The following is a 22,996-nucleotide window of genomic DNA, read 5'->3' as shown; positions in this document are numbered from 1 at the left end:
TATGTCTAGTAGTTTAATTGAATATAACTCATAGATTGATTTAAGTGTGTTGACAGTATTTATCGTTACGCAATTATTGACTATGGTAGGTGCACGTCAAACGTATCATTCATCGATGATTTCTCTAATAGTTTTATTTTTGTTGCGCTAAACGTTACGTTTTCAATTGATGCCAATGAAATGTAATGATCGTTTCTTTTTTTCATAGATCGATATGATATTATGTATAATATTGATATTGTCACATGGTGCCGATAACACACGTAGTTATATAGGTTTGTCACGATCCTATTTAACGACCATATTCCATTATCAGGTTCTTTTATGAAATATTTATTGATGCATTTATAAATATATTACATTTAAAATAAATCTTATCACAATGAGCTTAAAAATGTCCTCTTTGCAATCCAAATAACATTAACAGTCTGACTTTAACAAGGAATTCTCGGTAATGAAACGCTGCTTATTTTACGTAAGTTAACTTTTAATTCTTCTGGCGAGCGGCGCATCAAAGCTGTTATATCTCATCAAGCATAGAACATCAAAAATGACGCAACGCATGACCATATCACCAAAACAATATCTCTGAAGTACGCGTTACAACGGCCGTAGGCTTAACTTATTTCTATTTATTACTTCATTGCGTCATAACTCGTCAAACATCTTAATATTTTAGACCGCACTGATCTTAGTTCTACTATCATATGCAGTATACCCACTGGCATTCTAGTATACCAGAAATATGTAACGCACTTAGCAGTACTATAAATGGCAAGGATAAACTTACGATTATAAATTAATAGTAATATTTTTAAGCGTAATATACGCCTTGTAATGACGTTTGAATCATTATTCTTATATGATAATGGGAACATTATTAAACGTCCAACATATATGCACGATAATATTGTGCCGCAAAATGTGACGGTGAAATTCTGTAAGTGCTAAAAATTGACAATTACAAATGCTTTTAAACAACCGGCCTTTATTCGTTTGACGTAAATAAAAAATCTCATGCTGGGCTGGAGTGCCAGTACGTTTTTAATACTGTATTGAATAATAAAAATCAATATAAAATAAAGTTTAATATTATATAAATATGATAGAAGTGTAAGTCAATGGATCATAGAAGGGGGTAAAATTTTACTTCAAATAAACATCCAAACTTTCACATTTATAATATTAATAGTAGGATACTGAAATATGTTACATATTTTATTTATAATCTACACCTTGCCATAAGTATTGTATATTTAAAATTTGTTTATTTGACCTTGTTCCCCTATAGCGCTGCAATGTTTTGTTTAACGTTAACGTCTCAAAACGTGGAACAATTGCAAATTATTTTGAGGACCGTAATGTTTATATGTCCATGTGCCAATTATGCTCGTGTCGACCTTCGACGGCCCTCCGCAAGTGCAATGCAATACCTCCTTGTCTGGAAGTGACTGCGTCGAATGCCAAAACCGCATATCGACGCCATCTTATTTGGATGTGAATGTCGAAATTTCCATGATACGAAACAGGTTCTTGTTCTCTTTCATAACTGTGTGAGATTAATAATTCTATTGTAATCTGTAGACTTCAAAATTGCTGCATTTACAGTATTATCTGCGTTACATAATGTTTTGTCACAATTGCCTCATTCTGACGAACATGCTTTGCCAAACTGTCCAATTCTTCGAGTTCAAATACATAGTGTATGATGAATGTATTCAGTTTTCTTGGCAAAACTTTAACTCGTGTTTTGCGTGAATTGATGTCCTCAATGAAACGGTGTGAACTGATATTTTATTTGAACTGCGTAACTACACATAACATTGCAACGAACATCTGAAAGTTAATAATAAACTTTTCAACTACTAATTTGGGTACTGGGAAAATTTTGTATTAATTAATAGGTACATTATAACATTCAATTAAAAATTTATTACTGGATTATATACTGCCAAATAGTTTACCACATTAGCTAATTGCAAATTCATATCCTATTATGGAAATTATAACAGGTATCTACTATCTATATGATAATTTTGTTGCAGCTGTTTTAACTCGTTGGTTTTACGTTCAGCTGCTTGAAGCACGTCTAACTTCCTCGGCATTCGGTAATGTTTGTAAAAACGTGCCGTTATCCATAACTTTGTATTTTAATTATTTTTTTACAACACTTAGTGAATTTAGGGCATATTCTGCAGAACGCCTTAATTTACTTCTGTACGCATTAATCTGTGTAACGAATGCAAGTTGCAATTAACAGATTTTATTATTTCATTAATTTAATGAATGAATTACATGACTGTCCTACTCCCGATTTCTCCAATCGCTTATTTTTTATTAACCTCTTTTAATAATGATGTGATTTATGCAATTTGCCGTTCAAAAACCAATATTATATTTTAAGTAATTTTATGAATGGAATTATTTTACACTGGAGTAATTGTAATATATATCTCTTCGCACACTGTAAGCTTTATTAAGGTTTAAAAGGCAAGGCCCTTACTGGTTGCGTTTGGGAAAAATTATCACTAGCGATATTTAAATTTATTATACTTGCACTCGTGTAGATTAATACGCTCCATCAAGACGTTTCCAGTAAAATTAAATATTGAACACGTTTAACGTGTAGTGTAAATTAGATAATTACACACATTACATCTGTAATCTTCTACATAACATATTAATATTATTTCTTATTAACCCTATTAAAATCGAAATCAATATCCATATTTCTGAGCAAACACAATATGTACATTTCTTTATTGATTCTACTACAATTGTTATATCTGAAACAATAATACCATTGAATATAATGAAAAATTAACTTTAACTTGTCAATGCGGCTTGTAAAAGATGAGAATATAATTTCTTGTGGCTTCGTTCCTAAGGAAAATGTGTGAAACCACACAGTGGTTTCCTGCGAACGCAGACAATAGAATGTTTTCACAGTTTTTATGCAACCGGCGAAACCTTGTACATTGTACAACATCCATGATCCATTAATTTTTACTTTATTAGATGCTAACTTACTCAATGCCATGAGAAAATGTTGTAGAGGCGTAGAACTCAATGAAATATCACCATCATCTTACTAAAACTTTAGAGGCCGAATTTGGAATCTCTATCAATGAACAGTTAATTAAAAACAACTCTTTAGACTCATATGATTAGTAATTACGGCTATTGTCTGGATAAAGTCATACTTAATGAATGAAGACATGAACATTTTAATTGACTTCTCCTGTTTCATGACGTTCAGATCACAATCACAATCTGTTTTTTTGTAACTTATATTCCTTTTTACCAGTTGTATATATGTTTACAGACATTCCGGATATCCCCGAGGATATCAAGAAGCTGCGTGCGCTTCAAATCGCAGACTTCAGCAGCAATCCCATTCCACGGCTGCCGGCTGGCTTCAGCCAGCTTCGGGCGCTCACCGTGCTCGGCCTCAATGACATGTCGCTCACTAGTCTCCCCAGTGATTTCGGCAGGTGAGATATATTAATATATATTTTATTAAGATACTGCTAAGTTCTTAATAAAATATATATTATTATTATTATCTTCTATGTTATTTATTGATCTTTACATGTATTTTAATGTAATCAAATCTATTTATAAGATAATTATGTCTACCCTTGGAATTTTCTCAAAATTGATAATTCATAAAAATGTAAGATCATTTTGTTTATATACTGCCTGCAACTTCTATTGAGAAACAATTTAGATAAGCTTTTTTCATATTTATCGGTTAACTTTATCATACGCGATAAGAAAATGTTGCACATGAATTCATATCCGAGAGAAAAAAAATCATAGTAGTAATTACTATGATTTTTTTCTTAAGGCCATTTATTTTTAGAAATCTTTAATATTCTGTATTGATGTGCTAAATATAGGGTGTTCAAAATATCTTATTTAGTATTATTTCATGGGAGACATAATACAAACATCCCACTTGACTGAATGGCGTCTAAATGCTATTCACTGGCGCTATTAAGTCACCACAATGCGTGGTTTTAAATAAACATTACAGGTGTACGTAAGTGCTGCGTACGTGAATGGACACTACAAGTATTTTGAAATGATATAATTAATGTTTAGGAGCTATCAGAGACTGCCTAGTATGTGACTCCATTCCTCCACTCGATAGTCTAGATGACTTACTCTGTATTTAGTGTAACCAAAAATCAAAAAACTATTTTTTGTTAAGTGTTGCAAGGCTTCAAAGAGATTGTGTACTCTATAAACTGCGAAAGTGTTATAAATTGAATAACAAATCTGGTACCGGACGATCTCAGTGTCCAAGCACTCTTTGTTCGAGAGTACAAGTGAAAGAGAAAGTTAGGCTTGAAAGCCACGGGTTGCTCCGAGTTTGACCTTTTATAGAAACCACTTCCGAACTGCATTCACTGATCGTAATGTACCTGTGTGGTACACTAATGTCGCGTGGTTACAAGGTGACAAATACACCTTAACGTGCTTTGTATAGAAGTCACGCTACACTGAATCAACAGCGCAATTACGACCTTATGTATAATTATATTGTTGCCATTTCCCGCAAGTAAATAGCGCTGCATAATATAATAGATCAACTGGTAACACTCGTTTATTAACACACGTAGGACAGGGGAGATCGAAGCGATAACCTAATTCACTCACGTTCAGGTATATTAAGTAGAAATTATACTTTGTTAATTAATTGAACGCGAGCATAAATCAGTTAAATTGACCTATAAAAAACACTTTTAATGGGTTTCTTTTTTTAAATATAACTTCAAACTGTACTAAAGTTACGTCACTTTTCATGTTTTAGTAAATGGGCTTACGCAATATATAATATAATTATTATTACTTATGTAGGCCAGTGGCCGAAGTTCGACGATCGAATTTAATGTATTTGTAATACGCATTATACACAAATTTTATTTTTCTGAACTCCTTCGTTTTCTCTTCACTTATTTATATCATATAGATGTTAGTCATTCGGTAAGACTATAGGTATTAAAAACAAATAATATTAGTCTTTTCTCAGTTTGACCACAGACTTTTACCATAAACAAAAGAGTTTACATGTGTGACACACAATATGGTTATAAGTGTAAAAAAAAATTGTTTAATGTATTACAAATGCATATTTATTAAAATGTTAGATTTCTGCATTCCTTCTCCATATACCTTTGCCGAATTTCATACTCATAATGAATACTAAAAAAATAAATTCGACACTAAAAACTTTGTACCTTTTTTACGAAAAAAAAGCTATAAAGTTTTAGCTTCACGTCTTAATATACATGTATAGATTATTTTTAAAAATCCTGATTATATTTTCAAAATCTACAAGTAGTATCAGCAATTACAATTACTAATAATTGTATAATTCAATTATTTGAACAGGATTATGGATATAACTTTGACAAGTTAGCAAGTCATAAACGTGATTATTAAAAACTGATTAAATAAAAGATTTTTACTTTTTCAAATGTATGTTTACATGCATTTGATATCTTATCTCCATAAGTGAGTAACGCGATAAACAGTATAAAAACATGCCAACAGGTTGTGGTATTGTTTAGTGGCTTTTTTTGCCTTATTTGATACGTAACGTTGAAAAAATTGAGCCGGCATTTGATAAGCTCAGGGAGCGCCTCAAACACATATCTACTAGAGACTTATCTACACAATAGTATCTGTGACGCGATGTTATCAACGTCGTTAGGTCTCCTATACGCAACATCATCCTCACATTATAAACAAATTACTAACTCTCTCTCCATATTGGCATATCTCAGTTTGATTAACCCTATTTGATTTTTTTAAGAGGTTTCCAACATCCCTGTCTTTTGAATGTATATTTAACATATTTTGTAATAAACGGCAATAAACCTTATTTTTATAAGTTATAAAAACAATTTTATTAACGTTGCGGTTAAACATAAATTAATTAGCGAGAAAACTTTATTAAGTTGCTATTTTCGGAATTGGGCCACGAACACCGAACCGTGCTCGATCAGATGAAAATGCTACTATTGTTTATTTGATGGGTGTACAAATTACACAGGCTCACGACGAGCTTGAGTGAATCAGTGCATGATGGCTGCGGTGGCGACCGACGCTAAGTACTTTGACATCGACTGTGGAATGCGGCCTCAAGGTTCTAAACAAACATGACGTGTATACGTTATCTGTTAGCGGCAGGGTTTTTTATGTTATATTTTGGTGTAAAAACGGCAAATACCTAATTAATTTTTGTTTGTTGTTCAACAATCATGTCATGTAAATAAAACAATTTGTAAAGGCAATCAGAACTGAGAATGTGTACATGATAAATATGTATAGTATCTTTAAATATTTTCCTCCGGAAACGAGCGGAGTGCCTGACCATGCCTAATAATTTATAGGCAACTATTTTAAAAACCGTGCCTTGCTCTATAGTCTCTACATTGTGTAAACTTGTCAGTCTTCATTTTTTATGTAATTACATTCAACCACACCTTGAAAAGTTACTCGTTAGTTGATGCACATTTAATTATTTTTGCAAGATAATAAAACTGTTCATAATTGTACACGCCATGAACGCGTGTCAAGTGCAGTCGACAAGGTGCGATATGAAATATGTAGCACTTGTTAAACTCTTTATACCACCAAGTTTATTACGTAATGTTGAGCTCGATAATTGGAAGTCGTACAATCCCACATATTTACTGTGTAACAAATGCTCTGTTCCAAGCTGAAATCGATTTCATCGTTTGATTATATTTATTGAACCTATACAATGTGCCACGTTAACATGTTCATTAGCGCTTAATGGGTTATGTTGTGCCAGAACGTAACGGGACACGGATTAAACTTACTCGTGCATAAATCATTCGTGCATTGGTGTAGGAAATTATGCGTTACTTTGATGTAACTATACATTATAGTTTATACATTGTAAACACAGGGTTAATATTGTTAACCCCCACAGATATCATGTTGCGTGACCTTTCCATCAATTACACGGCGCGACGGTAAAATTGTACCTGTCAACATAATATAGCTTTAGTACGCGTCTGATGCAAGCTTTTGGGACGAGCCGTGCGTGCCGACAATTTATTATTAAAATTTATAACATTTTCATCGATGCACTTTAAGTGATTATGCGTTTTATTAGTAGTATTAGACGTATGTTCTTGATACCAATTGTGATAGTGACCTCTTTCGCGAGTATTTTAAGTATTTTTAAAGACTGAATTTTAGAGTTTTGCTGATGATCGTAAAATCTGCATCTAATTCTGTTCAAGGGTTTACGTGATACGTGAACAAATAAGCAGACTGTACTGTTTGATTATATGTATGGAATACGAAATAACCGAGATGACGCTAGTGTGAACGTCCTGTCTTTAAACACTACTGAAAATACATCCAATGTGTCATAACGTTGTAATTCAGCTTCAACTTGACGATACCTACGGGCATTTAAAATCCACATTTAATTACATTTTTATGGACATTGCGATGTAACGGTGGGAATATTCCCGTTTTATTTCGTGTTGTTCATGTAAAAAATTCAGTCGTTCAAATAACATGTCCGAGTAATCTTGACCAATGGTTTAGTTAATTTACTTGTCATACTACGCTCAGAACAGTTATTCATAGATCAAATATGATTTGTTTATGTACCTATGTGAACAGCGAGGCATTTCACATTTTACTTTAAAGTCGTGGAAAACGTTTTTGAAGTTAAATTGACCTTACAGCGATGCAATGATAGCTGTGCTACAGGAACCTCGTCTTTGCAACAACAGTTCCATTGTGTTTCCACGTCGTTGATTTGTCTCATCAAATTATTATGTCACACTGTTTTATTGAAGGTTACCTTGTACAGAACTAAAGCAAGAAAACGGATGTTTTATATATTTCCTTCCTATAAAATAAAATACTAAATTCAAATACTTTAGCGTATTTTATAATTAACAGTATTTTGTAACTCGTTTAAAAACCATTAAAGTATCGCCCTAATGGATTCTAATAAAATACATTGTTATCACATTGTCATTGTATTTATTACATTTGATTATACAAAGTGTTAGTAAAATTAGATATACACTTCATTGTTATTGTGATTACTATTTAAATTGTGTATTTGGATGTACTGGATACTGGATAAGTTGTGTTGCCTGAACTACCAAGCAATTAATATATTGATATTGTTATATATTTTCAGTTTGATATCACTCCAGTCTTTGGAACTGAGAGAAAATCTTCTGAAATCACTGCCGGAGTCTTTGAAAAATCTCACCAAACTGCAAAGACTAGATTTGGGTGACAATGAAATTGAGGAATTGGTAAGAATTTATCGTAAACTTACAAGCTTGGTTACAATATTTCATTTTTGAGAAATGAATCAATCAATGGTTTATTTACAGCCTGGGTTTATTGGAGAGCTGCCCGCATTAGAAGAATTATGGTTGGACCACAACAAGCTACAGTATTTGCCGCCAGAAATAGGCAATTTAAAGGCGCTGTCGTGCCTAGACGTTAGTGAAAATAAGCTAGAAAAAATTCCAGAAGAAATCGGTGGTCTCATTTCGCTAACAGACCTGCACCTCTCCCAGAACATGCTAGAGACCGTGCCCGACGGCATCGGAGATTTATCCAAGTTAGCTATACTGAAGTTGGACCAAAATAGATTACATACGTTAAATGAAAATGTAGGAAGGTTAGTACTGCACTGTTTGAGATATATTTTATTTTGTTAGTTTATCTTTGGCTATTTATAACGTCTATACTTTATTTCTCTTACAGGTGTACAAATCTACAAGAGCTTATTTTAACGGAGAATTTTTTAACAGAATTGCCTAAATCAATTGGGAATCTCAATGAGTTGACCGTTTTGAATGTAGACAGAAATTCGTTAGGTGAAATACCGCTAGAGATCGGGAACATGATGTTATTAGGAGTGTTAAGTTTAAGAGACAACAAACTCACAAGGTTACCTAATGAGCTGGGGAATTGTAAATCTTTACACGTCTTGGACGTAAGCGGCAATAGGTAAAGTATTTTATTTCTATATTTTAGTTTTTATTAAAAAAAATAATGATATATGTAGATACCATTTAAAGATATGGAAGGTTAATATGATTTATTCTGCATCCCGACAAATAAGATTCTGTTTTCTATTGAATATTTACGCGTGTGCATTTATAACTACTGATTTTATTGGATCAAGAAGAAAACAGACTAATGATTTTCATTAGATCGTGTTCCGAAGTGCTAAAAATCAATCTTGAAGTATATACAATTGAGAACATGTACAATTTAGAATTCGTTACGACTTTTAAAGAAAATAATTGTATATCAGTTCCCAGTGTTTCAATATAGTAGGTTGTAATCGCGATGTCTTCTTTCTTGTGCCCAAGGGTTGTGTCAATATACAAACACATCGATAATCTCAGTGCAGAAAAGCACCCGTATTGTATATCTGTTTAAATATTGGAATAGGAATAAACATATTTGTTCAAGAGTATTGTTATATTTTATAAATAATACTTTATCTTGCTTCTTACTTATGTTATAAATGAGAAAATGTTTGGGTGTGTGTTAGAAGTACATGTAGAAACTGCCGAATAGATTTGGATGTGTGAGACTTTTATCTCAGAAAAGGTCTTCCACGCGACCGGAGTCACAACTAACACCAGCAGAGTTTTATTTTGAAATACCTTTTGCCTCAGCCCCGCCCACGATTTTAAAAAAGTTTTTAGGGGATAAAAAAATAGCCTGTGCCATAGACTACCAGGAGTAATGTAGTTTCTTATTAGTGAAAAAAAAAAAGTTAAATATTTCTGAGATTAGCGCGTTCAAACTAACAAACTCTTCAGCTTTGTATAGATTAATCAAATTTAACCAAGGCTATTAATTACCTAAATTAACAACATAGTACCTAATAATTCATCAAAACATTTCAGGTTACAGCACTTACCGTACACGTTGGTGAACTTGGAGCTGAAGGCGGTGTGGCTCTCGGAGAACCAAGCGCAGCCGCTCCTCACCTTCCAGACAGACAGGGACGAAACGACCGGCGAGAATGTTCTCACGTGCTTTCTATTACCACAACTTAGCTATACTCAGCAGCCAGGTATGATGTTTGTATTGCAAATGTTTCGGTGCCGCTTTTGGTGTTATGATTCCCTGGTATTTAGTTCACGCGTTTCATGCCTCACGTTTGTAGAGTTAAGCGAAAACATGGAATTATATCCACATGCAACATAACTTAAGTTTTTTACCGTTTTTTTTTTATTGTTTTTTTGTTTATTTGTACTGTCACGTGACGGGTTTTTTTATTGTTTTTAGAACTATTTAAAACTATTTCTGTGTGTGTCTTTGTTACAAAATAGTTTGACTACAGCTGTTCTAAAAGATTCTTATGACATCTACAGAATATATGCAAGGTTTGAGTAATGTGGACTATCATAGTATTTTATAGTTTAGCCACTACAGATAATAACAAATTGTAATTTATTACTATGTTAAAAAGAAGCGGCATGTAAAATATGTTGTAATTTTTTACATAAATGTTATTTGTATCGTAATATGTTTATTAGGACGTGTGCTTTACGATTCATAAATGTCTTCGCCTATGCTTTTTGAGCTTTTATTTAACAGTGCAGTGATCATGCACATACGAGATATTCGGACTATCGTGGTCATTTTAATTATGAGCAATTTTTTCGCGCCAATTAAGCCTATTTACTTTGATTGGCGGATACGCTATTTAGGCGATTGCTACTGATTCGGTGGAGATATTGTAGAGTCGGTGATTTTTTTTAATATAAAACCAGAAGTTACCAAATGAGTACCATTCGTACAAGTTTATTAAGGTAATTAAATGAAAAATAAAATCCACTATGTGATACGGAATTGGATAGTTAAAAAACAATTTTGTAATGAATTAATTAAACAACATTCTTTATCCAAAATTTGCTTTGATGTGTTTGTTACCTATAAACCTGCAAGGCATTACAATGGAGTTATTCTGGGTTCATTTCTGGTTTGTATTTGGATTCTAATATTAGCGCAAGCATGTCTTGTAAACATGAAACTATGAACACATTTCGCCGGTTCTGATGTTAATTTTCGTGTCGATTGAGGCATTATCGTGTTTTTTTAATTTAACTACAGTAACACGAATAGGTAATAATATGATTGAAGGTAATTTAAAAACCCTTGCTTATTTATGCAGTCATGAGACATTGTAAATTATTATACAAAGTCTTCGATGCTTTACTTTCAAGTTTCAAATTAAGGAAATCAGATGTGTACGTAACTTTAAATTGTTATTCCACCTGGCGGGAACACTTGGTCCTAAAATGGCTGGCAATTGGCCAATTTCTTTACATACATTAAATGATGGTTATTTCATATTCGACTTAAAATAGTCCAAAGACCAACGTCTATAATAAGCTGCAGCAATTTACTAAAAAATAACCATCGTAGTAATAAACAGAGCTTGTGCCTTTGTTTTGTTTCGGATATATACAGCAATGTATTACAGTAAGTTCTTGATTTGCTCCAACACAACCGAAAATAAATTCATAAAACATATTAAAAACTTCTATGTCATACAAACAATAAAAAACGACTCGTCGAATTTACATTGCAATCAATTGATACGCGCAATAATAGCAGTGAATGATCGCTGCACTATAAATGTTGTTTTGTTTTTGCTGTGTAAATATACTAAATGCACTTCACATCACAAATAGAGCTGGAACACACATCAGAGGTTGGCAGTGGACCGTGGGTCAGGGAAACATATTTATCACGATCGCGGGAGCTAGATAACATAAGAGGTAAGGTTCACCGCCTTTATATTCTGCACCATAGGTTATGTTTCTATTAGGTTTGAGTCTAATTTCTATTGAATTACGGTTCCTTTCCACTCGACTTATAATTGTAAAACTATTAAATATAGTTTATATTCTCCATATTTCGTATTCTCCTTTGTTTCCACAGTATAATAAACCAAATAAATTCCATTTAAATACTAGACAAATTTATGTTGTTTAATACTCCGTTGTTTTCTCTAAGTTTCCAAAATTAAATCGTACATTTAATTCTCTTTAGAGGAATCGTGTTCAGGTAAAACCTATTTAGTTCGCCAAGGTGTGAGTTTGTGAGTTAAAGCATCTTTAATTATTTCATTCCACTTATCATTCAACGATACAGTATATCTTCAAGGTTAATGTCGAAAGAGTGTCGTTACGAACACTATTTGGCGCTTACTTGCACAATGCATACCAATACACGCTATAAATATTTAATTATATAGTAGTTTTGTAGTTTTCATTTTATTTCTTTAGATTTGCCTATATTTTCTATACCTTAAATAAGATAAAATTATTTCAGTGAGCTCTTTTTAATGTTTTTGCAAATTAATGTGCTGCAGTACCACCAGCACTTTAAATGTTTACACACTTGTGTCGTCTGCTGCGGTTGTTTATTGTGATTGTGCGCAACGGCCCATTCCATAACTTAGGTTACAATGTCAACCCGAGTTTATACAATATCAGTGCGATTAAAGGACGTGTTATAGCCATGCTGAGTCACACCGCGCGTTTTTTCTAATTTGCATATCAAAACAGTTCGTCGCGGTTCATTAGTGTAAAGTCCCGCGGCAATCCGTATGTGCGTCTTATGCTTGCGTGCGAATTTGGATAAGTCATGATTTAGACTTCGCTAGCGCTATCACACGTCATATAACTGCACCAATGTTTTGACACGATATAGTTGTAATCAAGATGACGCTGTTCAGAATGACAGCTTTGGTGTTAAATAGAATTTCAAAATTATTACTCGGGTTACCATTTTAACCTCGGTTGACGCTAATTGTCCTGTGTATAGGGGTTGATTTAAATAATAATGAAGAATTGTTTAATAAAAATGATTTGTTAACGCAGAGCCGAGCATTTCCCGCGACAGAGACTCTGATAACGACGATTGGGAAGAAAAGGAAGCTTCCAGAACACACTCGGTCAAGTTCACAGAGGATGTCTCCGAAGCGAAAGAGGTGAGCCTATGCTGTTGTACATTGTTCAGGGCGTCTAAAAACCGAAACTCCGGTGACGTCAGACCTGTCTCTTTTAGAGATAAGAGAACATTCAAGTCTCTACGATACGATATCTCTATATATTCACACAACACTGGTGTGATGTTTAGGAACTGTGGTAGGAATATAAATTCATGGTTTAGGAGAAATAATTGTTTTAGATGCTCGAGAAATAGGGCCTATTTGGCACTGAGTTCTATTTTGGTCGCTTTGGAGTGAAATCAGTATTAATAACTGATAAATGTTGCGAATATTTTTTGTATTTTTGTATGTTTTTAAACAATTCAAGTATTTTGCGAACAGTATTATGTAAGATTTAAGCTTGTGGTGTTTCATGTATATTTGTGAAATAAATTATTGGATCTGGTTGTATAATTTTTTTTATTTGTTTGATTTATATGTCGGGTTTGTTATTGTGTGGAATTATACTATTTCTAGATTATACAATGTAAAAATTAACTTTGATTACATATATAAAATAAGCCGTCTATGCAGCAACTTCACCAACTAATTTATTTAGGCTACTCGTAAAGCCGTAACCATTATTATGGTTGCTTTTTGTAACAATGAATGGCTCTGTCAAAACTGCTGTATACCTAAAGTCAACAGACCATATTAAATCATGATTTTTAGGGCTATTAATAAAAAACAATAAGTCTGCAGTTTTTGTGTTAGAATTTCTGCAGATCGCCTCTAATCTGATTTTGAAATAATTTGTTGGCACATGCTGCAGTTACAACTAAAACGATTGCGAGTTAATCTACTTACTTTAAAGCTAAACTGAGTTTATTGGAGTCAGTTTTTTTTATTTACTTAGGAAATCCAAAACAAAAGCCATTCTATGTAGAAATTACAGTTTTATTTGTTGACTCCGGTGATTTTGAAAACTATTTTTGTTAGTTTTAGTTCCTTGGTCCCAATGTGAATAAGCGAATATGCTACCACTACTCAAGATTGAGATTCTTGCTATGCATCCTAAATTTCGTTGATGGCAGATCTCTTAGTTTTAAAGTCTCTCGAATAGAATTGATTTCCTAGTGAAGTCAATCTAAAACAGATATATTCGTGCAGATTGTAATGCCCCAGATGTTTTATTTTTTTCATGGTCATGCGAACTCGTTCAGTTATCTGATTATTTGCTAACTAGAAAAGGCTTTAGTTATTACTTAATGTTAGTAAAAAAAATGCCCTAAACAATACTTTTGTTGGGAAAATAAAAAGGCAAATACAAAAAACTTTTACATATGAAACTCATGATGTGTAAAACCAAGGTATGAAGTCATTAGGCATTATTTTATGAGTAGGGGATTAGTGAAGAATTAAATATAATCCAACTTTATTATCCTTTACATGTTCAAAAATTTTAATCTTTATGAGAAGAGTATTATTAGTATATACATACTTTTAAAAGCGAGGGCTCAAGTATGTGCCAGTAAAATTATTTAGCTCATACGTTTATTGCTTCAAAGGAAATGTTCATTATGACTTTTTTTAGGTTGTATTAATGTATGATGAAAGTATATAATAAGTTATTTTATATTACAATTAATAATATTGAAAAAAATATAAATACTTTAACAGCTGTACTATATAGAGAAACTTACTGACAAACAACATCGTCACCAATAGTTTTGTACAGCACTAACAACTTAGAACAACACGGATGCAGGTATGGATAGCGTTTAATGTAAAAATGCTTCCGTAGGCTAAAGTATTGCACAGTTTTTAAGATTAGGACAATCAAATACAACTCGTAAATCATTTTTTTATTTAATATTGCGTACAAAATACCTGTTATCAAACAACAAACAATACGGTATCTTAGGCAGCACTTGTAACAAGCACATCAAAATAACAAAGCTTATATACGTATTGTGTTCCTAGAAAAGTATTTTGGTTTAAAGGTTCCGTCGATTCAGGAGGATAGTGGGGACGTGACACCTTCTGAGTCATTCTTCGCACCACAGACGATGCTAGCGCTGAGGCGACCGATTAATGTAGTTCGCAAGCTAGTCACCACACAGCGGAGGAGTTCCCTGCAGCGACTATCCTCCTCTATAACTAACCTCGCAGAGGTACGCGGCCGAGCGTCTCGAGTAGTGCATTCACATTACCTAAAATATAAATATTTAGTGATTTCTGTGATGATGTCCATCTCCACACTATCAACTCCCTGGACACTTATTTAATGGAGTTGTTTTCGGTCTGTAAAAAATAAAATTTGATTATAATGTCCTGAGCAGTAATTCATCGTTACGACTGATTATGTAACGTATGTAATGATTTTATTAAAATCCTCAATTTCAAGAGTTAATTTCGATGTTTGATGGTTTCCTAGTAGTTCAAGCGTACAGTCCTGAAAAATTAAATAATTAATAAAATCATAATAATTGTGAATGCACTAACACCGAGTCGTGTATGGGCTGCCCGCAAACAAGCCTCTCGCTCTTTCGGTATTTAGATAGCGATTAGTTTGTTGTTTACGCTGAAAGTAGACTAATGCAGTGCTAGATTAGTGTTTTACTTCGATAACGCAATGCCTCTGATATAGTGTATTGTTCAACACATTCCTAAATAGTCAAAAATCATACTTTAGTTGCAACACTAACGTGACGTCCTAGCATCGTGTAACCGATACAGTTTATGCTTACCAAGAAGTTTTATCACTGCAACGTTATCTATAGAAAAAATATATTTACTCAATGGCTTGCGTAATTCATCATCACACCGCACAATATTATGTTTAAGTACTATTTCCTAAAACCACATCTAGAATAAAAGCTAAACATTGTAGAAAACATGTTTAAATTATGTTGTTTATGAATATGTTGTGTACAGCTCACACCCGTATTATTTTACTCATATTTCACGACACAACACCACTGTACTGCACTCGTGGTAGACTAGTTAGATTATGAGCAAGACGTCGTCGACTCGTGATATCATATCCTGTGATTCAGCCCGCCTCGTCTCACATTACACCATTACACATGACAGGTTAAGCGACAGTAATTATTAAATTTGGTGGCGTGACCTTTTCAGATCTTTCACTGCCATCTCTAGTAGTAAAGAATATTTTTTAGATATTGTTTGTGCTGCTGACGTTTATAGTACTGTTAGATTCTAAACATATTAACTATATGCTATTTTATATCTTCATTGTTTATGAAAGTGACCATGATTAGATGATGCAATTTTATAGGCTCATATTTCACTTATATGATCTATTCACTTTTCAGCATTACTTCCATCAATTGCAATTATGTTTCAATACTTTCACTATAAATGCCGTATTTTTTATATTTTTTGTTAAGTGTTGTACTCATGAAATCATCCATACAACGCTTCTTCAGATATGAGCACATCACTTAAACTTCACTTATTAATAGGATTTTTGTAATATGAGCATGCGCATGATATTTTTATATCTTTTCTTAATCCAAATATTGTCCAATAAAATTAATAATTTAAATAAATATGCAATATTTCAATTAAATTAACTATGATCCAACATTTTCACAAAATCGAATACAAATACTAATGCGTTTTTCTTTTCGTGTAGACACCATTCGTACGACAAAACACGCCGCATCCCAAGGACTTAAAGGCGAAGGCACACAAGCTGTTAGCAGGAAGATCGCCAGAAACTTCGAACACGCAACCCGCAAAGACTGAACCAACAATCACGAATGGACTGCCGATGTCGCCCATCGAACCGATACCTGCACCTGTAGAGACTGTAGAAGTATGTATTTTAGATGTGTATTCTTCACCCACTTTCTGCAGTGTGTTCCGTCCCACAATGTCACAGGGGGCGAGCCTATCGCCATGTCGGGCATAAATTCCAGACCCCAGGCTAATACTGAGTAGAATCCAATATCGTTTTGCATGACCCGGGGATCGAACTCAAGACCTCATCACTGCAGTCATACCGTAATACTAAGCTACTGAGGAGGTCATAGCACATCATATAACGCTCAGTCAATAATAATTAAAAAAACATCACTTTATCGATCGACATTACATCTGACCTACACCATACTTATCAGATCTAGTGTAGCCATTTTGCCGTGTGAAGATAAAAAATACCACGTCAATTAACCTTTTAATTTAACCGTTCACCTTTTAATGATGCGTGCCTTTCGACACAGTCATTGCAGTTAATGAATATGAAGGATACGCTATAGTCTAGAACTCGTTTCAGGTCATGTCATAGTGACCTAGAGAAAGTTTGACGAGTGTGAACAAGTGAAATGTTCAATTTGATATATTATGCGAATTTTAATGATAAACTTTGCCTTACTGGTCTGGTTAGTCTTTTGCGTACATCTCAAATTAGCTTTTATTATGATAGGAATACGCAGTTAAGGATCTATTTCATCATCTATTTATTTTTTATGTGTTTTATGATCAACTAAATCAATTATGTATGTATATATAAAAATGAATTATAATTATCTAAATATAGAATTTATTTTAGCCTGAACCAGAAACGCCAGTACATCACGAATTAGCGAAAGAAGAGGACAGCGACACGCAAACTGCCGCTGATAGAGATTCATCTGACGGAGAAAACGACGACAACGATTCAGACGAAGCTAGAGGTAAGATTACAGTAATTAAACCTTTTAATATTGGTCACATGATTTATTGAATATCACAATATAATTCAAACTATACTAACCTACGCTAATAAGTTGTGATATAGAAGGGTAGAGAAGTTTTAATAGAGTATTATTTAAATTATAATAACTTTTCTTTAACTTTACAAGGTTTAAGGCTAATATGACTGATCAGTTTTCCTTGTTGTTAGTAGTATTCAATGTGGATTTTATATTTCATACAATCAAAAATCAGAAAAATTGAGTTAATAACAAATTTTGTTCTGACTAAATTTTTTTTAATTTGTGACTGCAGGTCAAAATATCTTAATATACCAGTCTTTCCAAAGGTTTTGTGTTTCTTCAGCAATTAAAGTATTTTCAAATACCACTCACTGAGTGATTTTAATTTAAAAAGAAAGTCTGTCATGTTAGCTTGGGAAATTACAGAACATAACATTTCGCTTTTATTACATCTGAATATCTTAAGATAATCATATTTCGGGATATCTTATCTCTGACACTTGTTAGAAAAATATACGTTTTAATCAGCCATCTTGTTTCTTTTACATACAATTAGAATATGATGTATTACATACAATATTTGTCATTGTTATACTTTGCTAATGCACCATTCAAAGTAACAAGGACAATATTTTAACATAATTTGTATATTAATGTAATAAGTGTTAGAGATACATGGTGAATATTTGTATCATAGATTACTTTCAATAATATTTGCATATTTTTGAAGATACATGCGGATACATATTAGTAGTATGTATGTAACAGATTGTTGCTTAATTTTAGTAATGTATTTTTTTACAATTGTCTTTTTTAACAAATTTCTAATGTGGTGCTTCTTGGAAGTAATCTGTGACTTTGGATAAATTGACGAAATTATTCGTTTATGTATGTAGGCTGTAATGATATTCATACAAATTTACAACTAATATTGCCAGACCGGTAATAATACTGACGTGGCAAAAATCGGGTTCGGGATGAAATAAAAACAATATCCCCTCAGCCTGCCATCAGTTGCGAACCATACAGCACTTCTCGCTGTGAGAATTGTAAGAAACCATATAAAAGTGGAAACATACTAAAACGAATGATTTGGTAAATTGTCGTGTATACGCATATAACGGTGGCGTGCGTGTGCGTGTGCGTGTGGTCGCGGGTAGCGGGCGGGCGCGCGGCGCGTGGCGTGGCGTAGCGAAGCGTGGCGGAGCGCGGCGCCGCGCCAACCGGCCGGCTGCACCGCCGCGACACGCCGCACCACCTCAAGAACAAGCGCGTCAACCAGATCGACGCGGGGCGCGCGCGCGATCTCATTGCGCAGGTGCGCGACACCTATACGAGCTCATATGCCGCCGACCGCGTTCATACATTCTATAACAGCAATCTTCATTCATCTTCGAGGGTAGTTTTGCACTCAACTGAACTGGGGTCAATCACAGTCTTTCGGTGAAAGTTGTGGTTTCGCGAATGATTAAATTCCTATATTAAATTCTAAGAAAAAATACCATAAAACATCTCTTAATCAGGACGCTTTGATTTAATTAATTGCATTAAAGATAGGATTGACATTGTATACCTCTTTATATACCGAAGACTTAAAAAAAACTTGGAAGAATATATTCAGTCCATCCTTGTCCAAAATCTACCAATTTAGTAGAAAATTTAAATAAAAAAAGCGTAGCTCTTTTGCGTGTTGTATAATTGATCAAAAATTTAGTTTTTATTTAAGAATGTAGCCAAAACACAATAATACTATTAAATTTAGGAGAAGTCTCATGCAAATTGCTGGAGACGTAAAACCGTATACTGTCAGACTAATAAATCATCTTAATGATTCAAAAATGGTTTTAAACCATAACCATCTATTAAGAAATTGTAACGTTAGTCAATGTAAAGCGATATAAGGCCACGAAGGCTTTTAAAATGAGATCATCTACAAAATAAAACTATTACCCTAAGACTTAGTATTGTGATCTATTTGATCCTGGTTTTCGGGAAGATTGCTGGTTATAAAACAAATGATCTGGGTTTTTATTCTATGTTCATAACATTTCGGATTATTAACAACACTAACACTCTATGTATATACAAGTATGTATGGTAGTACTTACGCTTGATGTACTTTTTATATTACTAATGATTTGGATACTAAATATTTCGTTGCTCTGTTTATTAATGTTTCATATTTTAATGTTTTGTAAATAATACATTGTTTATTTTTGCAATTTAGCAATTATTGTTTGTGTGCAGTGGTCTACGTGATTTGCATGTTTGTAACGACCGTAGCGTGACAGCGGGAAATATTTTGCAATAAGTTTGAATGCAAATATTTTAGTATTTGTATTTCAAAGGAATAATCAAATACTATTTTTAAATGCAGATATAAAAATAATTTATTTGTGACTCTTCTTTTGACGCATGCAGTGCTGAAGGCTCGGGTTCGATCCCCTGGTCGGGAAAAAGGATATTGCATTTTTCTACTCAGTACTAGCCCGGAGTCTTACAATTTCTATATGGCAAAAAGTGGATACACCAATTGCGCTTCTGCCTATCTCTTCGAGATAATAGGCTTCAATGTGTGTGTTACTTTATGTTATTTTTTTACTCGCCACGATTATTCTTGGGTCTGTTAAGTTCCTGGGTTCGATTCTTAGGCCGGACAACACTTTCAATAATTATTCTGTAACTATTTAGTTTGGACGGGTGGTTAGTCGTAAAGAGGAGTCACACCTTTCTGCAAAACGTTTTGGAGGTTAATTTATTAAAATAATTATTTAGAATTTTGTAAAACATCTTAACAAAAAACATATTTAACTGGTTCAAGATATTTGATAAAATCTTTAATCATTTCTATAATAACAATTTTATATTAGTATATTTGAATTAAACATAAGTCAATACTTTCTCCTTGGTAGTCTATAGCTCGTTGTCATTATTGGCATCGTCTTGGAATTATGTTTCCGGAATTACTCTACAATACTGACGAACGGAATCAATCATGTTTTATCTCGTATGGACAGTTTGCAATGATAAGTAGCTATGCAAAATGCTTGTCAATTGTTCGTGCATGTAAACATTATCATATATACATACATAATATGTTTGTCATGTGTGTATTATGTAAGTGGCTATTATTAAAATACAGAGTTGTAATCTCGTCATTGTAGATAAAGAATGCATTTGAGTCGTATAGGCTACCCAGGGTCTCTTGGACTGATGGCTTACTCTCCGCTTTTTAAACCGGTATTAGTTCTTGGATTTCCCTATAAAAAACAGGATGTGTGAAATTCTTGCACTCTCATAGACGCTAAACCCTCGAAGTGTAAATGTAATAACACTATTACAATATTTAATTATTTTAAAACAAGATTCACGTCGATTTGGTCTGTAGTTACAACCAGATTCAAAATAAAACTTTACTTCTCGTCTTTTCGAAAGTTGTAGAGCCACCTTGCAGATATATTTGTCTGCAGCTTTGATAAGCCTGGCATGATTGGGGCAATACCACTATCTCGCAGGAAACTTCGTGAATTAACAACTTGATGTTACGTTTTGCACGGTGGTGAGAGGCCCAAAGGCGTCTTTGCCTTTCTTAATCTCTATTGCCTTTAAGACCGGTAGCACGTGATTTTTTAGTAATGTGAATGTTATATTTATTTGGCGTAAATTTAGGATTTGTATTTTAATTGAAATTATTGGAATATAACAAATTAACTGTGTCAATATTCATTATTGTACAACATAATTGGATTAGTTTTTAATTGGATACTATGTTAATATTAATGTGTACTCGTATGTATACAAGTTCCCATGCGTGGTTTTTGTAGCTTGTAGTATTGTTGATCGTATAAATTAATTATGATAAAACCATTTACGCCGCATAATTGTTGAATAAAAGAACATTAATTGTGTATACTGCATAATACATATACATGACAACAATACTGAAGAGTAAAGCTGGCGAACCGACCGCAACTAAACTTCTTGTTCGTTGAAAAATACGCAAAACAATAGAGTCGTGAGATCTGTTTCGCATCACAGCATAGACCGCGTTCCCATTATCATGTAGCGATGCTCAGACACCAAGTGTTTACACTTGGAAGGAAACACAATATAATACGTCTCCTCGTGTAGAAAACGTCGCGGTACCCAACGTTGAGACAAATGAAGTTGCAAGTCGTGTCTTAAGTAATAAATCCGTCGTGGCGTCGGTACATTTCTAAAGCACGACCCAAGCGTGGGTAATTGTTGGCATACCGCGGCTGTTCCGGGCTGGTGCGCGCGGGCCCTCGAAGCACGACGCTGTCGGTAGACCCTGCGCGAGGCTCGCAGAAATGACTGCCTTCCACCGCTCCGCTCGTAACAATGCCTCACGTACCGCGATTAATCGATAAGTGAAGTGCCGCTTTCTTAGTGCAAGTGTTGTGTTAAATAAATCACCAACAAACACCGGCCGTTTCCGAAGTGTTCGTTACGTACGCTTATTAAAATGAGGTGCTTGAAAGCGGCAGGAGGATGGCTCGCCCGGGTGAGATGCGTGTGCGAGATACAGAGACATTCAGCGCAAGATTTCAATTTAGATCCGACTGTATTTTGTTTTGCTTGCCTCGCTTGCGCATTTTTTAAATCACAATTATCACATATCACTGGCATGTAGCGTGTTGTGACGTTTCCTTCCTTACTAGTTTTATTTGTGTGGTGCAATATACCGGTATTTGCGTTTTGCTCCCAGTTTACTTTCATATGCTTTAGACTAATTTCTCGTTTGTCTTGTAGAAATTTTAAAGTGTTATGTTAAGAGATTTTAATGCGTGTATCTTTCACAGGCCATCAAAAAACGAGAATTACAGGAAGACCGCAAGACCGACGATGATGAAACCGCCGAAGATATCCCTGACGGTAAGTTTCACATTTACTTATGTCCATAACATGCAAACACTTTAAGAATTTCTATTTTATGAAGGTACTATGACGATGCGATAGATCCCAGCACTGATATCTGAACAAAGAATCGAGCGGTATTGTGGTTTACGAATGTGATATTTATTTATGATGTATGTGTTTCCTAAAACCGTAGTTGTATTATACAAACAGATTCGTATATTTATTATACATGTAATGATTGGACAATTAATTTTATCAATGGTTGTTCCATTACATTAATGTCTAATAAGTTCGAGACTGATCAATGAATGATATCATATGAACGTGAAGTTAGCGGCAATCTTTAACGCAAAATACATGCAATTATTTCCAAATGTTTGTGATCAAATTCATAAGTATT

At 33.8% G+C, this 22,996-nt stretch overlaps 1 protein-coding gene and 1 long non-coding RNA gene across 2 annotated transcripts in view; one reads left to right on the top strand and one right to left on the bottom strand.

Annotated features, from left to right (window-relative positions):
• Nucleotides 1-22,996, top strand: part of LOC115444429 (protein lap4) — an 81,334-nt gene that overhangs the window by 14,435 nt on the left and 43,903 nt on the right. Inside the window, 10 exon segments of the mRNA XM_037440978.1 lie at nucleotides 3,326-3,494; nucleotides 8,210-8,330; nucleotides 8,412-8,704; nucleotides 8,791-9,036; nucleotides 9,951-10,120; nucleotides 11,748-11,834; nucleotides 12,942-13,051; nucleotides 14,995-15,165; nucleotides 16,653-16,835; nucleotides 17,571-17,705. Of these exon segments, the coding sequence (XP_037296875.1) occupies nucleotides 3,326-3,494; nucleotides 8,210-8,330; nucleotides 8,412-8,704; nucleotides 8,791-9,036; nucleotides 9,951-10,120; nucleotides 11,748-11,834; nucleotides 12,942-13,051; nucleotides 14,995-15,165; nucleotides 16,653-16,835; nucleotides 17,571-17,705 (1,685 nt within the window).
• LOC119190009 lies at nucleotides 14,615-16,007 on the bottom strand. The gene is made up of 2 exons (XR_005112715.1): nucleotides 15,742-16,007; nucleotides 14,615-15,295 (listed from the first exon to the last, which is right to left on the bottom strand). It is a non-coding gene; the product is annotated as an uncharacterized LOC119190009 (long non-coding RNA).

Source organism: Manduca sexta, chromosome 21, assembly GCF_014839805.1.
Source record: "Manduca sexta isolate Smith_Timp_Sample1 chromosome 21, JHU_Msex_v1.0, whole genome shotgun sequence".
Taxonomy (NCBI): Eukaryota; Metazoa; Arthropoda; class Insecta; order Lepidoptera; family Sphingidae; genus Manduca; species Manduca sexta.
The sequence above is the reverse complement of the archived record's forward strand: the minus strand, read 5'-3'. Positions and strand labels throughout refer to the sequence as shown.